Source organism: Aulostomus chinensis, chromosome 4 (genome assembly GCF_037954235.1).
Source record: "Aulostomus chinensis isolate RoL2024-O1b breed Wild chromosome 4, RoL_Achi_v1.0, whole genome shotgun sequence".
In the NCBI taxonomy this organism is placed as follows: domain Eukaryota; kingdom Metazoa; phylum Chordata; class Actinopteri; order Syngnathiformes; family Aulostomidae; genus Aulostomus; species Aulostomus chinensis.
In genome coordinates, this window is record NC_141323.1 from 13,148,507 (window position 1) to 13,164,043 (window position 15,537).

At 41.2% G+C, this 15,537-nt stretch overlaps 1 protein-coding gene across 8 annotated transcripts in view; it reads left to right on the plus strand.

Moving 5' to 3' along the window:
• Window positions 1-1,398: 1,398 nt before the first annotated feature.
• The window catches only part of magi2a (membrane associated guanylate kinase, WW and PDZ domain containing 2a), a 224,849-nt gene continuing 210,710 nt past the window's right edge, over window positions 1,399-15,537 (plus strand). For 2 of the 8 annotated variants that reach the window (XM_086201886.1, XM_086201889.1), the window contains exon 1: window positions 1,399-1,976. In XM_086201886.1, the coding sequence (XP_086058012.1) occupies window positions 1,676-1,976 (301 nt within the window). In that variant the 5' untranslated portion in view covers window positions 1,399-1,675. The remainder of the gene's footprint in view (window positions 1,977-15,537) is intronic. The other 6 variants (XM_086201885.1, XM_086201890.1, XM_086201888.1 and 3 more) reach the window with 5 other exon arrangements.

Consider the following 15,537-nt stretch of genomic DNA (forward strand, 5'->3'; position numbering starts at 1 on the left):
TGCACCCCAAATAGCTATCGCAGTGAGCAAAACACGTTTTTGAAATTCACTCGTGAGGAGAAATACTGCAACGGAGAAGTCACCGAAGGAACATTTTATAGAATACAAACATTTATCCACCAGGGAAAAAAACAAAACAAAAACAAAAAAAAACAAAAAACCTTGAGGAACTAATGAGAAAGTAAAACTAGCGACATTTAAATCAAGTGTAGCTCCTCCAGAAATACGGCGTTAATGATGTGGTTCCACTTTTAAAGGGGGGTGGGGGGGGGTGATAATAATTGGAGTTGAGTATCTTCTGAAGCTTCCACCCCAGGAGTGTTTTTAACTGTGACTCCACAGCTTCTCAACTCTTTGTCAAAGTGTCTGTAAGAGAAGAAGCATATTTGTGGTGTGAAAAACCCTGATTATTGCTGCTCCGCTGCCATGTCAGTGGAAATACCGCTACTTTCCCTCTTTTTTTTTTTTTTTTTTCCATGGAAAGCTGGATTTAAGGGGGAACAAAACCTTCTCCTCCCTCCTCCTCCTTCAGCCTTCACATCCGGGTCACTGGGGATAGTAAGAGCTGGTCGTTGCCTTCAAGTGCTGCTTGTAAATTTGTAAACTTTTAAAGCTGTAAGCATTTCTGTTGCCCATATCAACACATTTAAGCTACGTGTAGCCCACTTTTTTGGCATTGCAAACTTGTGAAAGTGATGTTAGACAAAGTAATGCTATCGTGGAAGTCCTCACTCATTTACTACATGTATTTCTACATTGTTTTCAATGTGTTGTGGTGGAATTTACACCAACGTTTTCGCCCCCTGCCCTGACACTGATCACTTGAATATTTTAAAGTATTGTTGTGGTATTATTTTCCATTTTATTTGAATTTAATGGAGAAGAACAGTGGTCTGATATAAGTGTAACCGATCTGATTATTTAGTGAAGCGATGCATGTGGTGAAACTGTCAAAAAAAAAACCCACTTTATTAATCAATCATGAACAAATACAAAATGTAATCGCAGCAAGTACGAGCAAAAGCTTAATTTTATGTTTCTGTAAAACCCGTATTTCTGTCCCAAAGTGCTCATGGAGGAATCTTTTTGTATTTAATTAAAGAATAGATCCATTGGGATCGAAGGCCTCACATTTGTTGTTGTCTTGCGCTGGACAAGTAGAATTCACTTTATTTAATGCTGGACCTACTTTTATGTTACAGTTTATTTATGTAACGTTGATAGTTTTGTTTTGTTTTTCCTCCTGAATTAAACAATTCACTTTTAAACTTTTTGGACATTGTTTCTCAAAGTCCTCTCCTGTGTGTGTGTGTGTGTGTTTGTGTGTGTGTGTGTGTGTGGGTGTGTGTGTGTGTGTGTGTGTGTGGGTGGGTGCGCAGACTCGGACACCGCTGACTCTTACTCTTCCTACTCTTGAGGCGGCTCCTGAAGGCATCAGGAGTTCAGCAGCTCGCGGTTATCGGCACGAAGGCGCAGTGATGATCCAGCTGCCGCCGCGCGCGTGTGAGCGGTGGGCGCGCGGACATGGCTACAACTGGCGTCCGCGGCTGAGCGTGCGCGCACGGTGACACGAGCGGAGCCACTTCACGGAGCGACCAAAACTTCTTCCACCACGGGGGCCGCCGCACTCATGTGATTTCCCCCCCCAGCACACAACACCCAGCGGGTTTGAGCCATGTCCAAGAGCCTGAAGAAGAGGAAGAACCACTGGACTAACAAAGTCCACGAGAGTGTCCTCGGCAGGAGTGGGGAGGGGGAGCTGGGGCTGGAGTTGAAGGGCGGCGCGGAGAATGGACAGTTCCCGGTTATCGGTGAGCTTCTCCCGGGTAGAGCGTTATGCCACAGCGGTAAACTCTTCCAGGATGAACTCCTTCTGGAAGTCAATGATACCCCCGTGGCTGGACTCACCACCAGGGACGTCCACGCCGTGGTCAAACACAGCAAAGACCCCGTCCGACTCAAGTGTGTCAAACAAGGTGAGGCTTCCCAGCTTTTACACCAACTTTCTGCCTTTTTTCTTTTTTTTGTATATGTATGTGTGTGAGTGTGTGTCTTAGCTTGTTCTTTGCTTTGACAGCATTGCTATAGCCCCCCCCCCAAAAGTCCTCTTTTTTTATAGTAAAAAGCTACTTCAAGTTGTACTTCAAGTACATATTGTTATCGTTTGCTCAGCTGCTATTGCTGAAAGATGTTGTGTGTGTGTGAAAGGCTCCTGTTGCTATCTGTAGCTAATAAGGGGGTGTGTTACATTTGAGGCAGTCAGAAAACACACATTCCAGACCATCACACAGCAGAGAGAAGTGTGGTGGTTTTTTTTCTGGACAAAATCAGGGCTGCAGTTAGTGTTGTTCTTTTTAAAATCATTTATGTATTTGATTCTTTTCACTATTAAGTCCGTTTAATTAAAAAAGAAAAAGAAAAAAGGAAGTGTTCAAATGGCTTCTTTTGTTCATCCAACAGTGCTAAACCCATCAGAAGCAGTGAATTCTTGTACTGACCAAACTGGAATTTAGCAGATTTTTGGACAGTTCATCAAAAACAATATGACTGGAACGGTTCACCGGCGGTCAAAAAAGTTGCGGGTTAATTTTCTTATTATCAACTAATTGATTATTCAGGTATTCGTAGCAGCTCTATCTTCATATCTCTCATTATTGTACAACATGTGCAAATATCTAGTACTCTGCTCAAATTCAGACAGAATCCACATGAACATCAGATTAGAGGACAATTAATCAATTTGTCAGTCAAAAGATGATTAATTGGCATCCATTTTGGCACATTTTGAGTCTTTTTTTTTTTTAAAGCAGTTTATCGAGAAAAAGATGAAAATAACCGTCACACTAATCAATGATCGAAGTAATTGTTTTTCATCCCAGATTAGATTATTTAATAACTGTGTTCATAGACATAATCTCATGATCACAAGATGATTAATGCATAATTTCGAGGTAAAAGATTGTTTTGATTTATTTCGTTAATCAACTTATCGCAAAAAAAAATGAGTTAACAAGCTAATTAACTGAATAACTTAACTTGAAATCTCATCTTTATGTGTTTTTTTCAATGTTTAGAATGCTTTTAATATCATATAATCTGGATCTGTTTTAATGCTAGGCAGCAACTGCATCGCTGGGCCCAAGACAAATTTTACCCTGGAGGACAAGAAAGTTTTGCTTTCTCATGATAAAAAAAAAGAAAAGAAAAGGGAATGAACCCCCTCACCACAAGTAAACAGTCTCTGTAGATCTAAACTTGTGGACTCGGCCAAAGCATTCATTCGTTCATGAGCTGCAGAATTAATGGATCTGTTAGGCGTTGATAATGAATCAGCATCAGTTGCAGCCTTATAGGTGTAAAATGTCTAAAAATATGGGTGTAGCGAGTGTATCCTCCTGGGTACAAGTTTACTTCTAGAGGTGGAGAATTGCTCCACATTTGCTTCTTTGACTTTTAAATCACACAGACATATATATATATATATATATATATATATATATATATATATATATATAGATATAGATATATATATAGATATATATAGATATATATAGATATATATAGATATATATAGATATATAGATATAGATATAGATAGATCTCTATCTATCTATCTATCTATCTATCTATCTATCTATCTATCTATCTATCTATATATATATATATATATATATATATATACATATATATATATATGTGTGTGTGTGTGCAGACATTTGCAATATTTATGATCCAGTTTGTACCAAGTTGAGTGCACTAAATTGGATTGGAAAGGGATGTTGTATAAATATCAGGGCAAATCCCCGACTCCCTATTTCAACATTATAATGGTGTCACAGAAAGTAAAAAATACCACAAAGTACAATAAGGTCACTGCAGGCTATTGAATCCCACACAGACTGTAGTACCCTCAGGAATATTATAAAGGTTGGGTGTGGTGTTGGGGGGTTCAATTTGGAGCCAAAGCAAGTGCTGTCGTTTGACTTTAGGCGTTTGAAGCCAATATTATGCTGTCTGAAGCTTTGCTACTGCTCCCACATCGCCCCTGTTGACGGAACATTTTTTAACGAAACACACAAACTATGCAAAGCCGCCTAAGTCCATCTGATGAAGTTTGGGCCTGTCGCCTTCGTCCACTGTGTGCGCAACTCTTCTAACGCGGTTACTCTTCTCTGGACGTCCGTCTCTTTGATCCCGGCAGCTAATGACGCTGGTGTCTTGCATTGTGAGCTGTGAGGAGGGCGGGTGGTGGTGGTGGTTTGGGGGGGGGGGGGGGGTCTTTGGATTCATTTTGGGGTGAAAAAAAAATCTGCAAAACCCTGTAAGAGGCTTTGGATCAAAGTCATACTGTGTGTGTGTGTGTGTGTGTGTGTGTGTGTGTGTGTGTGTGTGTGTGAGAGAGAGAGAGAGCTCCACACCAGGGATTTATTCAAAGCCTATATGAGACTAATGTGTTTTTTTTTTTAATATCAAATATTTATATCCTCCAGTGATCGCTGAAGTGATTGATACTCTCCCGTTAATGTTTGTGCATTTGGTTGCTTTTCATGTCGAGTTGTTTTTAATGTACATTAAGAAGGGAAAAAAGTTTTTTTGGGGTGTTTTTTTTTTTTTTTTTTTTTTTGCAGCCAAGAGTTGACTCTTAGATATTTTTTACTTCCAAGAGCAGCGGGGCTTTAAACTCCTCTATCTGCTTCAATAGATTTCTTCGTGGGGGAAAAAAAAAAAAAGGAGTGAAAGTGGTAGAAAGGCAGTTCTGGAAAGATGATACACGTGTCCGCTCGCCCTGCTGCGATCAGCAGTGGCCCGAGAACCACTCCCTGTGGGATCCCAATGAGAAATCATCAAACGTTTCTCCTTCATAAATACACACGAAGTGACATTCACAGACAAAACCATGACTCATTTGAATACAAAAAGTCCACTGGGTTGTTTGATTATTTGAACTTCAAACCAAATATATTAATAATTTGGCCAGTGCAGCTATTAAAACTCAAATAAATTGATTCTAATCGGAGTCCAGATGTCACAGAGCTGATATGTGACATTTTAGAGGGCTTTACTTTGAAATTCAGCATCCGACTGTAATAATATTGGGGCACTCTGAAGTAGTCGCCTGTCGCCGCAAAGTAAAATTGGCCTGTGGAATAGCAATAATTTTGAAAAGTCAGATTAGGTTTGTAAATGTATTCATTATTATGTTTAACTAATTATATTCACACAAATGAGATGGACGACACTCAGTGTTCAAAGCCACATTTTTTCTCTTTGAAATTTTTCCTGCACAAGTTTTTTTTTTTTTTCTTCTTCAAATTGTTGTTATTCATGATTTAATATTCGGTCCTTGTGCTTTATTTATCTTTTATGAACAGAGTGACTGAATCCTTGTGAAAATGACAGTAATGTTCCATCATATTCACAGGAAAGTTTCCTTTGTCACCTCCGCCAAGAAGTGTTTTCAGGAGCGTTTGTCACTTGTCTGTCTACACAAAGAACGACCCTGCCGAATTTCAGCACACTTGGTGGAGGAGTTTAGCACGGGGCAAGGAAGACTCCGGGAATTTTTGGGGGGGGGTCTGTTAAAAATGTTGTGTTGTAAAATTATTAGTATTATTATTTTTTTTTACATTCAGTTTGGCTGAGGTGGCTTTGGCAGAGGTATGGGCTCTCTTGAGTGCTGTCTCGTTTAAAAAAAAAAAAAAAAATCCGCTCTCAGGTCCATGGAAACACGGCTCTTGGTTCTGGGTTAGCCTGCGAACAGGATGGCTAACGTTTTTTCGACTTAAATCAAGCTTTTATCCATGTGAAACTGACTTACATTCGTCTCAGGGTGTGATATGGATCGGCTCAATGTCCATAGTACAACCAGATACTCCCATTGTGAAACGAGCCTCAGGTGTTTAAGTTTCTTTGGAACAAACTTGGTCCAAAGTGCCACTGTTTAGCACAGTTTTGGGGACTTTATCAGTGTGTATGCAGCTGTTCTGGCTTATGATGCCACTTGTTGTCACTTACTGAATCTTTTTAAATGCAGACAAAGCAGCAGAGGATCTGCAGAGATCTGAGGGAATTTTTTGTGTGTGTGTGTGTGTGTGTTTTTGCTTCTTCAGCGACATGCACATTAATTGCCCGTTCAAAAAAAAAAATCTCTTAGTCCTCTAATCTGCATCAAGACTGACGCTGTGCTTTTCTGCTCTATCAATGAACCAAATTGGCTGCCATAGCATCAAGATGAATCAGCTTTACTCTACATGTCCTGCTACCCCCCCCCCCCCCCCCATCGCTGTCTTTCTGTCTCTCGCACACTCAAATGGCCCAGTTGAGTTTCCTATTTCAGTTCCAGTGCAGGATTAATGCAGCCAGCTATGGAGGCTGTCACCGCCACTGTAGTGAGAAGCTCTTACTGTAGCCGCACTCGAGTGCTGAGAACCGTATTCTGATTGAGCCTTGCTGAGTGGTGTTGGGTGCAGGTAAGAGCAGGCATTTCCAGGTCAGCCGAAAGCAATCACTGTGCTCGCTGGGTGCCCACTTAGTGTTCGCTGGTGTTGGGGAAAGTTATTACAGCAAGCTGAGCATGGCGAGCTTTAGCAAGGCAGAAATGGCAGTTCCCTTTCTGGTCTTAAAAGGTTGTTTTTAGCTAGCTGTGCTCCTCCAGGGATGCAGGCTTCTGGTTCAATACTCTGGTCCAGAGTGAAATTAAATGTTGGATGGAGCATGACGTTCATGGTCTCGAAAGGGTGAAACCTAAAGACTTTGGTCATGCCCCAACTTTTCTTTCCGTTCTCCCAGCAGATCCAATCCTCTAAAAATCTTTCATCTAAAAAAACGAAAACAAAAAACCCCCAAAAAGAATGCTTTGCCAGAAGTTTTACATTTCATGATGCCCAGAAGATGAATCTTAAATCCTCTAGATCTTTGGTGACCCTAAATGCCACATCTAGCGCCGCCATGTGGTCGATATTTCTGGTTTCGATTGAAACGGATGGATTGACATGAAATGTAATTCACGTTTCACACATTGCAAAAAAACGTAGGTGATCATCTTGCGACATCGTTGGCTTTGTAGGTTCGTGAACAAATACCTTAAAAGTTAACGGTCAGAAACAAGGGTCAGTATTTCAGGGCTCCGGCGTAGCTTGTGCGTCCTCGTTCTGTCCACTGACTTTGTTTATGGTGCGCAGAGCAACGTCAGGCGTCTGCGGGAAATTGAAGGACGACGAATCTGAGCGGATTGTTTCACAAATAGCCAGTTTACTCTTATTTACAGGTTCAAAACCAGTCCAACGGTTTTGTTAAATCACCACACTACAGTTGTTTTTCTGACCTTCCATTTCGGCCTTTGTGTCTCTTTTGCGCTCCACATGTCATTGGTCAAAGCTACTCAAATGGAAATCAGAGCCAGGGCAATATGGCGCCATCAGATCCGGACCAGTGAAACAAACAAAACCCATCACCCGACCAATTTCCACCAAAATCCATTTCAACTTTTCCGACTTGACCGACAAGGCCTTGGTGGAGTCCAGTATATTTCCAAGACTCGGATTGATAGTTTGTTGGTGTTTCATGGTCAGAGTTTACAGTCAAAGCTTCTTGGATGAGGATTGGCCACCTTTTACTCATTCGTATGTCTGAGATTAAGAAGAGTGGATTACGTGTTGGAGAGGGATGTAAATTAACGGCGACAAGATTACAGTCATTCCAAATAATTCCTTAAATATTCCTTTTGTAGAAAGTCATATTAATGCTTTCACCTCTGAGCCACTTTGACCAGTTTAGTCTACTAAAGCTTCAACTGGTAACCTGTTAAGATAATTGATGGCGGGAATCTGTGCTCGGAACAATGTTATCTAATTGTTCTGCATTGTTCTCTCTTTTTTGTGTGTTTTTTTTTTTTGTTTTTATGGCTGGGCAGTTTTGAAGTTATAATCAACCAAGAGTGCAGGAAACACAGAAATAGAAGAGAACCGATTTCTATGAAAACCCAGCATGTGGCATAACGAGGACCGTACCACCGGGACATTGTCTTTTGTCATTCGGGGGGGAAAAAAAAGAAGAAAAAAAACAGTTTTCTGTTTGACAAGCTGTTTGTTTTGTGCAGAAAGATGTCTGGTACGAGAACTTGGAAGGAGAATCAGACGAACCTGTTTACTCGAGGATTTAGTTGAAACTTTGCAATAAAACCGAGTCCAATAAAGAAGGTTCAGGGTCAGTCTCTCAACAAGAGTGACGGATCAATTTAAACAGCATCCGTCTGTTTAGATTTTTGCGGATGGGCACAAAACTGGGTTTGCCAGTTCAGCAGGATTTCTGCAGAGTGACCGTTCATGGTTTTGCCTAAATCTGTTTAATCTGTATTACCCAATCGTGAATTTGTAAAGCTCTTTGTTTTAGTTGGAGCCCTCTTTTGGAGGAACTGTTCATATGTTTTTTTTAAAAAAAGTGATATTGCACATACTTTTTTACTCTTCTTTCTTCTTCCATTTTACTCATAAGCTTCCATAATATCAATACTTAATTCATAATCTCCGATATATTCTTTAGGAATATTGTTTTTTTTCAGGTCTGATACTCCGGGCCAATATTCAGATTCAGTTAATGTTAAAATTTCAGTGACAAAAAATAACGTTAACAACATTTTTAGAGAATAACTTCCCTAAACATAAATTTTGTCACGAGTTCCTTGCATACTTTCACTGACCTTTAATTTAAAAAAGAAAAAAAGCCAAATAAATTTTACAGACTTTACTCAGAATAATGTTCAGATGTTGTTGTTTTTCATGAAAACATGCAGATACAAATCCCATGAAAACTCCCAGCTAGAGCAACTTTATTGATCCCGGGGGGGAGATTCTTGTGTCGCAGGCGCTCCCATCTGACATTGGAGTTGGCTGTTAGCCCGCCTTTAAACAAATATTTGGGATGATGTAATTTTCACACTCCCCCAGCTGAAGAGGTTAAGGTCTGCCTGATTTGACCCAAAGTTTATATAGTTGAACAGCAGGAATTCCATCATAGAAATCCACACAACAGCAATTCATAAAACAGTCACCCGGAGGAAACGCAGTATGTTATGACACTATCAAGTCAATGGCGCGTGCCCAAGTAATAGGATGACGGATGTGAGTGATGATGAGTTTGGACTGGGCGCTGGTCTGTTGTGGGGGGGTGGCTTTGAAAGATGGGACGACACAAACCCTGAGAAGTTGTGTTGAGTCACTGTGTTGCGTGGGAGTGCGTAATGATTTGCGGTGTAGTCAGACCCATCTGTCTTCTTGTCAGGGTCCCATTGAGAGTGTCGAGTTGCACCAGAAAAATGCAACACAGAAAGTGTGAAACACACGCTAAAAGAGCTTGTAGCCTTGTGTGTGTGTGTGTGCGCGCGCGCGCCCGCGCAGGGGCGCCCCTGGAGCCTGAGCACCACTTACCACATGCTGTCCAATCATGCTTGACAGAGGTTTGGTGGAGAGATTCTGTTGTCATTGCCTCTGTTACACCGTCTGACTGCCAGGATCACCTCTGGGACAGGTAATGATAAGCACACACACACACACACACACACACACACACACACAAGCATCCTCACACACATAACTGTCTTTCCCTCCTTGTCAACATCAGCCATCTGTTGTGGTGCGTGGAAGTCTTCCAAGGATGGAGAAATATGGGAGGCTGCAAACTTTAGTTTGTGTGTTCTGTACCATGTGGGGTGGGTTGTGATGTGGTGTGCGTGTGGATGCCAGACCACACTTGTGCCTGTGCGTGTTTGTGTTTTTGAGGCACTGAAATAAGATCTCAAGCAATCAGGCAAGCTGTTTCTCCACTGAAAGTGAACCGCCATTCTTGAACCAAACTTTTCTAAATCTCCATAACCTGGAGGACTAACGATGAATATTGTTATGCTGTGAATGAACTACAGCATAGACATATGACCTCATCATCACTACAACTAACTGCCATTTATTCATGTTCAGGGTGATATATACACAGCATGCATTCTCCTTTCTTATACAAAACAAGACGATCATACTTAGGTATAATTTCGTTGAGAAAACATTCTCTTTAATCTTATTTCAAAAGGACTGCATTGATAGCACACTCAGATGAACTTCTTCTGTCTTTTAAGGGTGGTTTTATAAATGTTTTGTGTCCTGGAACTCAAATAGAAAGGACACCTTAACGGTTTCGGTCAAATCATTATAGATGAATGTGAGACTGCGTACATATTTGTTTAGGAGTCCATTTGTATGTCTCACCATCCCACAAGGCTGCTGACCAAATGTCCTCTAAGTGATGGTCAGGTTGCTATTTTTGTAAAGGCCAATTTAAAACATTTTTACAGCTCTGGGGTATTTAAATGGTCATTAATGTGCACTTTCACATACATAAATAAATACAAGAGCTGGATAATGGCCATAACTTCAACTCTCTGTTCAGTTCAACTAATAAGCCTCTAATGACTAATAATTTCTGCTCAAGGAAGATCCTCTGATTATAAGCAGATGTAATAATTAGTTAAATGCCCACCAGATGGCTCGACATATTGAATTCAGAATCATCTTGAAGCAGATTCTGTCAGTCGTGGCGTGTTAAAGGATTAGATTCACGAGCCTAAGTTCTCCCTCCATCTTTACAGGATGCTGAGTACTTGTTCACCAAACACACCCGTGCAGCAGCTGCGATTGTCACATGGCAGATGTGCATTAGCTGTGCAGATGAGATGGTGAATGAGAGCAAGTGTGCAGCTTGAAGACTGAGTGACACTTTTGGCAGTTCAACCGATCAAAAAAGGCCATTTTTGCAGTGAGAGTTGGTGAATTTGAAGGACTAATAGAAAAAGCCAGTGTAGGACTCTTTTACTAGCTTGGATTCTGATGTTTTTGTAACTTTTCTTGTCTTTGCAGCAGATCATGATTTATTTATTGCCTTTTCTAGTTTTACATTGATGCTAAGGATGTGTCCCCCCCCCCCCCTTTTTTTTTTTTTTTACAGGAACTCCCATTTGTCATAGAATGCCTCTGATTTTTGTTTGTATTTTTGCCAGGTTTCAATGACACCTCTTTCGTCTCAAGGATAAGGTGTCTTATTACATCTTTGTAGCAAATCAATACTGTCATCTTAGGACACCCCCCCCCCCCCCACGCATGATAAGTAGTCCCCTTATAGCCTCATCTTTATCAAAAACCAACCAGAGTCACAAAGAGGAATTGTCCAGACCGAGCTGCCCTGTAGGCAAATGATGAAGCAAGAGTTTGTGGTTGTGAAGCTGTGATGAATCACAAAGTGGATTGCTGTTGTGCAACCTGAAAATTGTATAGGAACACCCTCCCGGGGCTCCAACAAAAAATTCTAGAATGACATATTGTAAGATTTCTTATTTCATGTTGGCAACACTTACTTTGACTGCGGTGGAGAGAATATAGATGAATGCTTAATGGGATATTTTAGAGCAAACGCATTGGGGAGGGTGAAATTGGCTGACCTGCTTGCAGAGAGACGGGAATTTTAAGCAAACCCTTCAGCCCACACGAGCTGCTGCTGATTCACCCAAAAAACAGAACGATCAATATGGAGTGATTAAAGCCTTTCTGAGAGCCTGGGTGGTTGGTTGGCGTGTCCTCCCTGGTCCGTCTCTTAGCAAGGATCAAATAGTTTTGTCTTCGTATTCTACATGGATGAGTGAGTGAGGGCGAGAGATAGAGCTGTGTGTGCATTTGTATCGAGCTCAGTTTGAGTAGTATGGAGTTGCACTGAGATGGATTTGTACCACCACCAAGAGGGTCGGGTTTTTTTTTAGGTGGCATTTGTAATGGCGAAGGTATGAGCTGGCCAAGTTCCCTTTTAGTTTTAACGTGTACTGCACATTTTGGGAGAAACTCTCGAAAGTTGTTCAAGTGGGGCATTCGCTTGAAGTGTTTTTGTCAAGCATTTTTATGTCATATCACACCACAAATGGTTAAACAGCAAGCATTGAACCAATTTTATGACATAGAATGTTTTCTACTGACAAGAACAATATAACATATAGATTTGACTCATAGATGAAGATTTGCTTCGGAATAGTTGATGGTGGAGGCAAAAACCGCGATTCATAGAAATATGGCATCACAGTTGTACTCTACTATGTATCTGTGTCACAGGGATTTTGACCGCCGAAATCTTTTCAGTTCTTGGCCTTGGTTTCTTCCGCGTAAACAATCAATGTGGAGCTCAAAAGAGATGGACCATTTGGCTGAACTGCAAGGGCGGAAAAAAAATGGATGCAGTCTGATGATGTAACTTATCAGTAGCTTTTTTTAAAATCTGCATAAATATCGGAGTCTAACCTGGGTAATTTTGACATAGTCCACTCACATTTGTCGTCTTCAACTCTGTGTAATTGTCTCAAATTGCTATGGGTACTGTAAACAATGACAGGTAGATTTGGACCAGATATCCGCTGGCTACTCAAGAAACCTCGAATGGGCTCCCAGTGTGTAAACGCAGTTACTTTAGACAGCCCTTGATGAATGAACTAGTATTCAATCAGGGTTTTGATTCTGACAGTAACGCTCAACTAATTATTCTGATTTGAATCAAGCTTTGATATGGACTGAATGAATGAGAGTGTGTCTAGAAACGACTTCTAATATTATCATAACAGGAGTGGACGGACATGCACATAAATTAGCCTTTTCTTTAAGGTTATCTTAGTTTCCCACTCAGGGAGATGTATTATGTAGCTATGGTACACAGAAGGGCATCAACAACCACAATCAAACCAGAATGCGAAGAGTCCAGGGAAATGGAAATTCAACAGAGTGCAGGGGTACAAATGCACCAGTGAAGAATAAAGATTGCATCCAAAGTGCTAAATATCATTAAGCATATCAATAGCACTTGGGATGAAAGACATTAGGGGTGTTTGGGGTCCTCTGAGCAGGTGCCATGAAAACAACAGCCTGGGGGCAATCGCTCCATCTGGACTTGATGGTCCTGGCACTCAAATATCGGATAAGTCTTCCAAGAAGGACCTGCTGGTTGTAAATGACCGATAACTTGGCTGGACAAATACATTTCTACAAACCATGCAACAAAGCAATACAGTTGAAACAGATTTAATAAAACATCTGCAAAAGGGAGTCCTCGCATCAGAAATGTAAAGTAAATTTTTCTTTTCTCAGGGACAAATTCCTTGCTGAACCTTGTTAGAAAAGTTGGATTCCAAAGTGTTTGTTGTTTTGTTTCTTTTTTTTATCAAGAACAATTGGTAGACTTGTTATGCCTGTTCTTTAGTGGATCAATTTCTAACGTGACATTGAGAAAGATGGCAACGGCACATACAAGGCTGCTGCAATGATCTATGGTGTGTGTACGGTTGTCCAGGACAGTCCAGATAAAAACCTACTACTTTCAAACGTTGAGGATTCAATTATGTCCTTTTGGCCAGTTTTGTCTGTGCGTAGCTTTGATATTTAAGTTTGGGATCAAGCCTCACACAAGCACTTAATTCACTTTCAGCGACTTCCCTCCATCCACTCCAGCTTGTTGATTTGCCTGCAGCGAGGTCACCTGCAGCAGCTTTAAGCCAGCTAACACTCCTGGGAGGTTTTAGATATGCACCGCTGTCTTACTCAAGCTTTTCTTTTCTCTTACTCAGTCTTCTTCCTTCCCAGTCACACTCATTACATCCCTTTCTCCACTGGGAACTGAGAGAGACATGTTTAAATAGGTCCAGGAGATGAAGAGACTGTGCAGCTTGGCCTGTCTGTCCCTACGCTCACCAACATTATTCATGCCTTCCTGAGTGTCAGCGAGAGAGCAAGGGACCTTTTTGAAAGACAGCCTCGCAGAGAAAGAGAGATACACACCTGATGCTTAGTGGATGCAGATGAAGGAGGGGAAGTAGGACCGGAGAGAGGAAAGAGAGTAGGCAAAGAGGGTGGAAGGGTAGGCCATTTATTGGTCAATGGACAACCATGTCAGTGGGGTCCTCTAGTTTCTTCCTCCAATTCTTCAAACTGATTATTGTTTTCAAACCTTTTTTTAGTTTTTAATTTGAACATGATTTAGATTTAGGGCACCACGGTGGTGCAGTGGTCAGCACTGTCGCCTCACTGCAAGGAGGTTCCTGGTTCGTGCCCCGGCTCCAGCACAGGATCTTTCTGTGTGAGTCTCCATGTTCTCCCTGTTCCTGCGTGGGTTCTCTCTGGTACTCCAGCTTCCTCCCACAGTCCAAAGACATCAAGAACATGATCATTTTTACTCTTTTCTAAGCCTCCAAAGGATAAAGAAAATGTGATTTAAAAACAAAATTATTTGGTATGCGATGAGCTGCTACTTACATCCACGTCACATAAGAAGTTCATTCAAATTCAGTATCATACTGAGTCTTGCTCCAATTAAACACATTATGCTGAAATTTAGAGTGAGTGTAAATTAGCGAGCCAAAATATAAATGGATAAATGGTTGCTCTGCCACTCAAAGAGTTACCAAGGCAAATGCAAAGTTGATTGCAACAGCTTGTTAATCCCAGGTTGTCAAATATTTGATCATACACTATCAGTGTGACATCGAAGCACAGACAGCCTTAGGCACTGTGCTTTAAGCTAAAGCCCAGCCTACTCTTGTGTTGAATGAGTGGCATGGCTACGTGTAACCTCTCTCGAAAGGTGACTCCATATTGCCCCGGCGCGATTTGCAGCATCTGTGACCGTTCCACTTGGTAACATCCCATCTCCACACACTCATTTCCACACCACCTCTTCCTCAGGCCTTAGCTGTTTTCTCCACCGTATTAATTTCAGTAAACGCTAAGTGTTGTTCAGCATTTATAAGCTCCAACTCTGATCTGATTTCTTCCATCTCAGCTGCAATTAGTGAACATGAACAAACACAGCCACATAGAACTTAAGCGCTGTAATTACATCAATGACGCAGCCAGTGCTAATGCTAAAACAGGCGTAGGTCATGTGTATGGACTATGCTGTAGACGCTGCATCTGTGTACAAGTATAAATCAGCCTAAACTCCTCTAGTTACTCCCCGCTTTCCTCTCAGTGGTCAACTGTGTAAGTAACGTTACCATTGCCAGGGATTAAACCTGCCTGTCTGCAGCTGTATATGAGCACTTGTACTTCTAAACTACCCTGACATACTTTTTTGAGACCCTTAGTTTAACCTTAACCTAACACAAGAACCTAACCAACAACAGTAAAGGTACTCACCTAACACAAGAAGTACCGTGTCAAACACCAGCTGTCTCACTTGTTTTATGCCCCAGTATTTGTTAGATCGCCCTCTGCTGGTACTGCACATTCATACATGCGCATACTTAAAACAACTTTCGGCACCAAACATGACACCACATCCTCCTGGTGCGACTGTTCCGTGCTTTTGTGTAATTATAGGTCGCTTTGAAACATTGACATAAACTAAACATGGATTAATGATAATGTCAAGAATTGCGCTGATATCTATGAACATTTATCTGTTTTATATATATGTTGCCTAGAATTAAGTAGCACATATATGTCAGAAAAAAATATTAAAACTCCAATT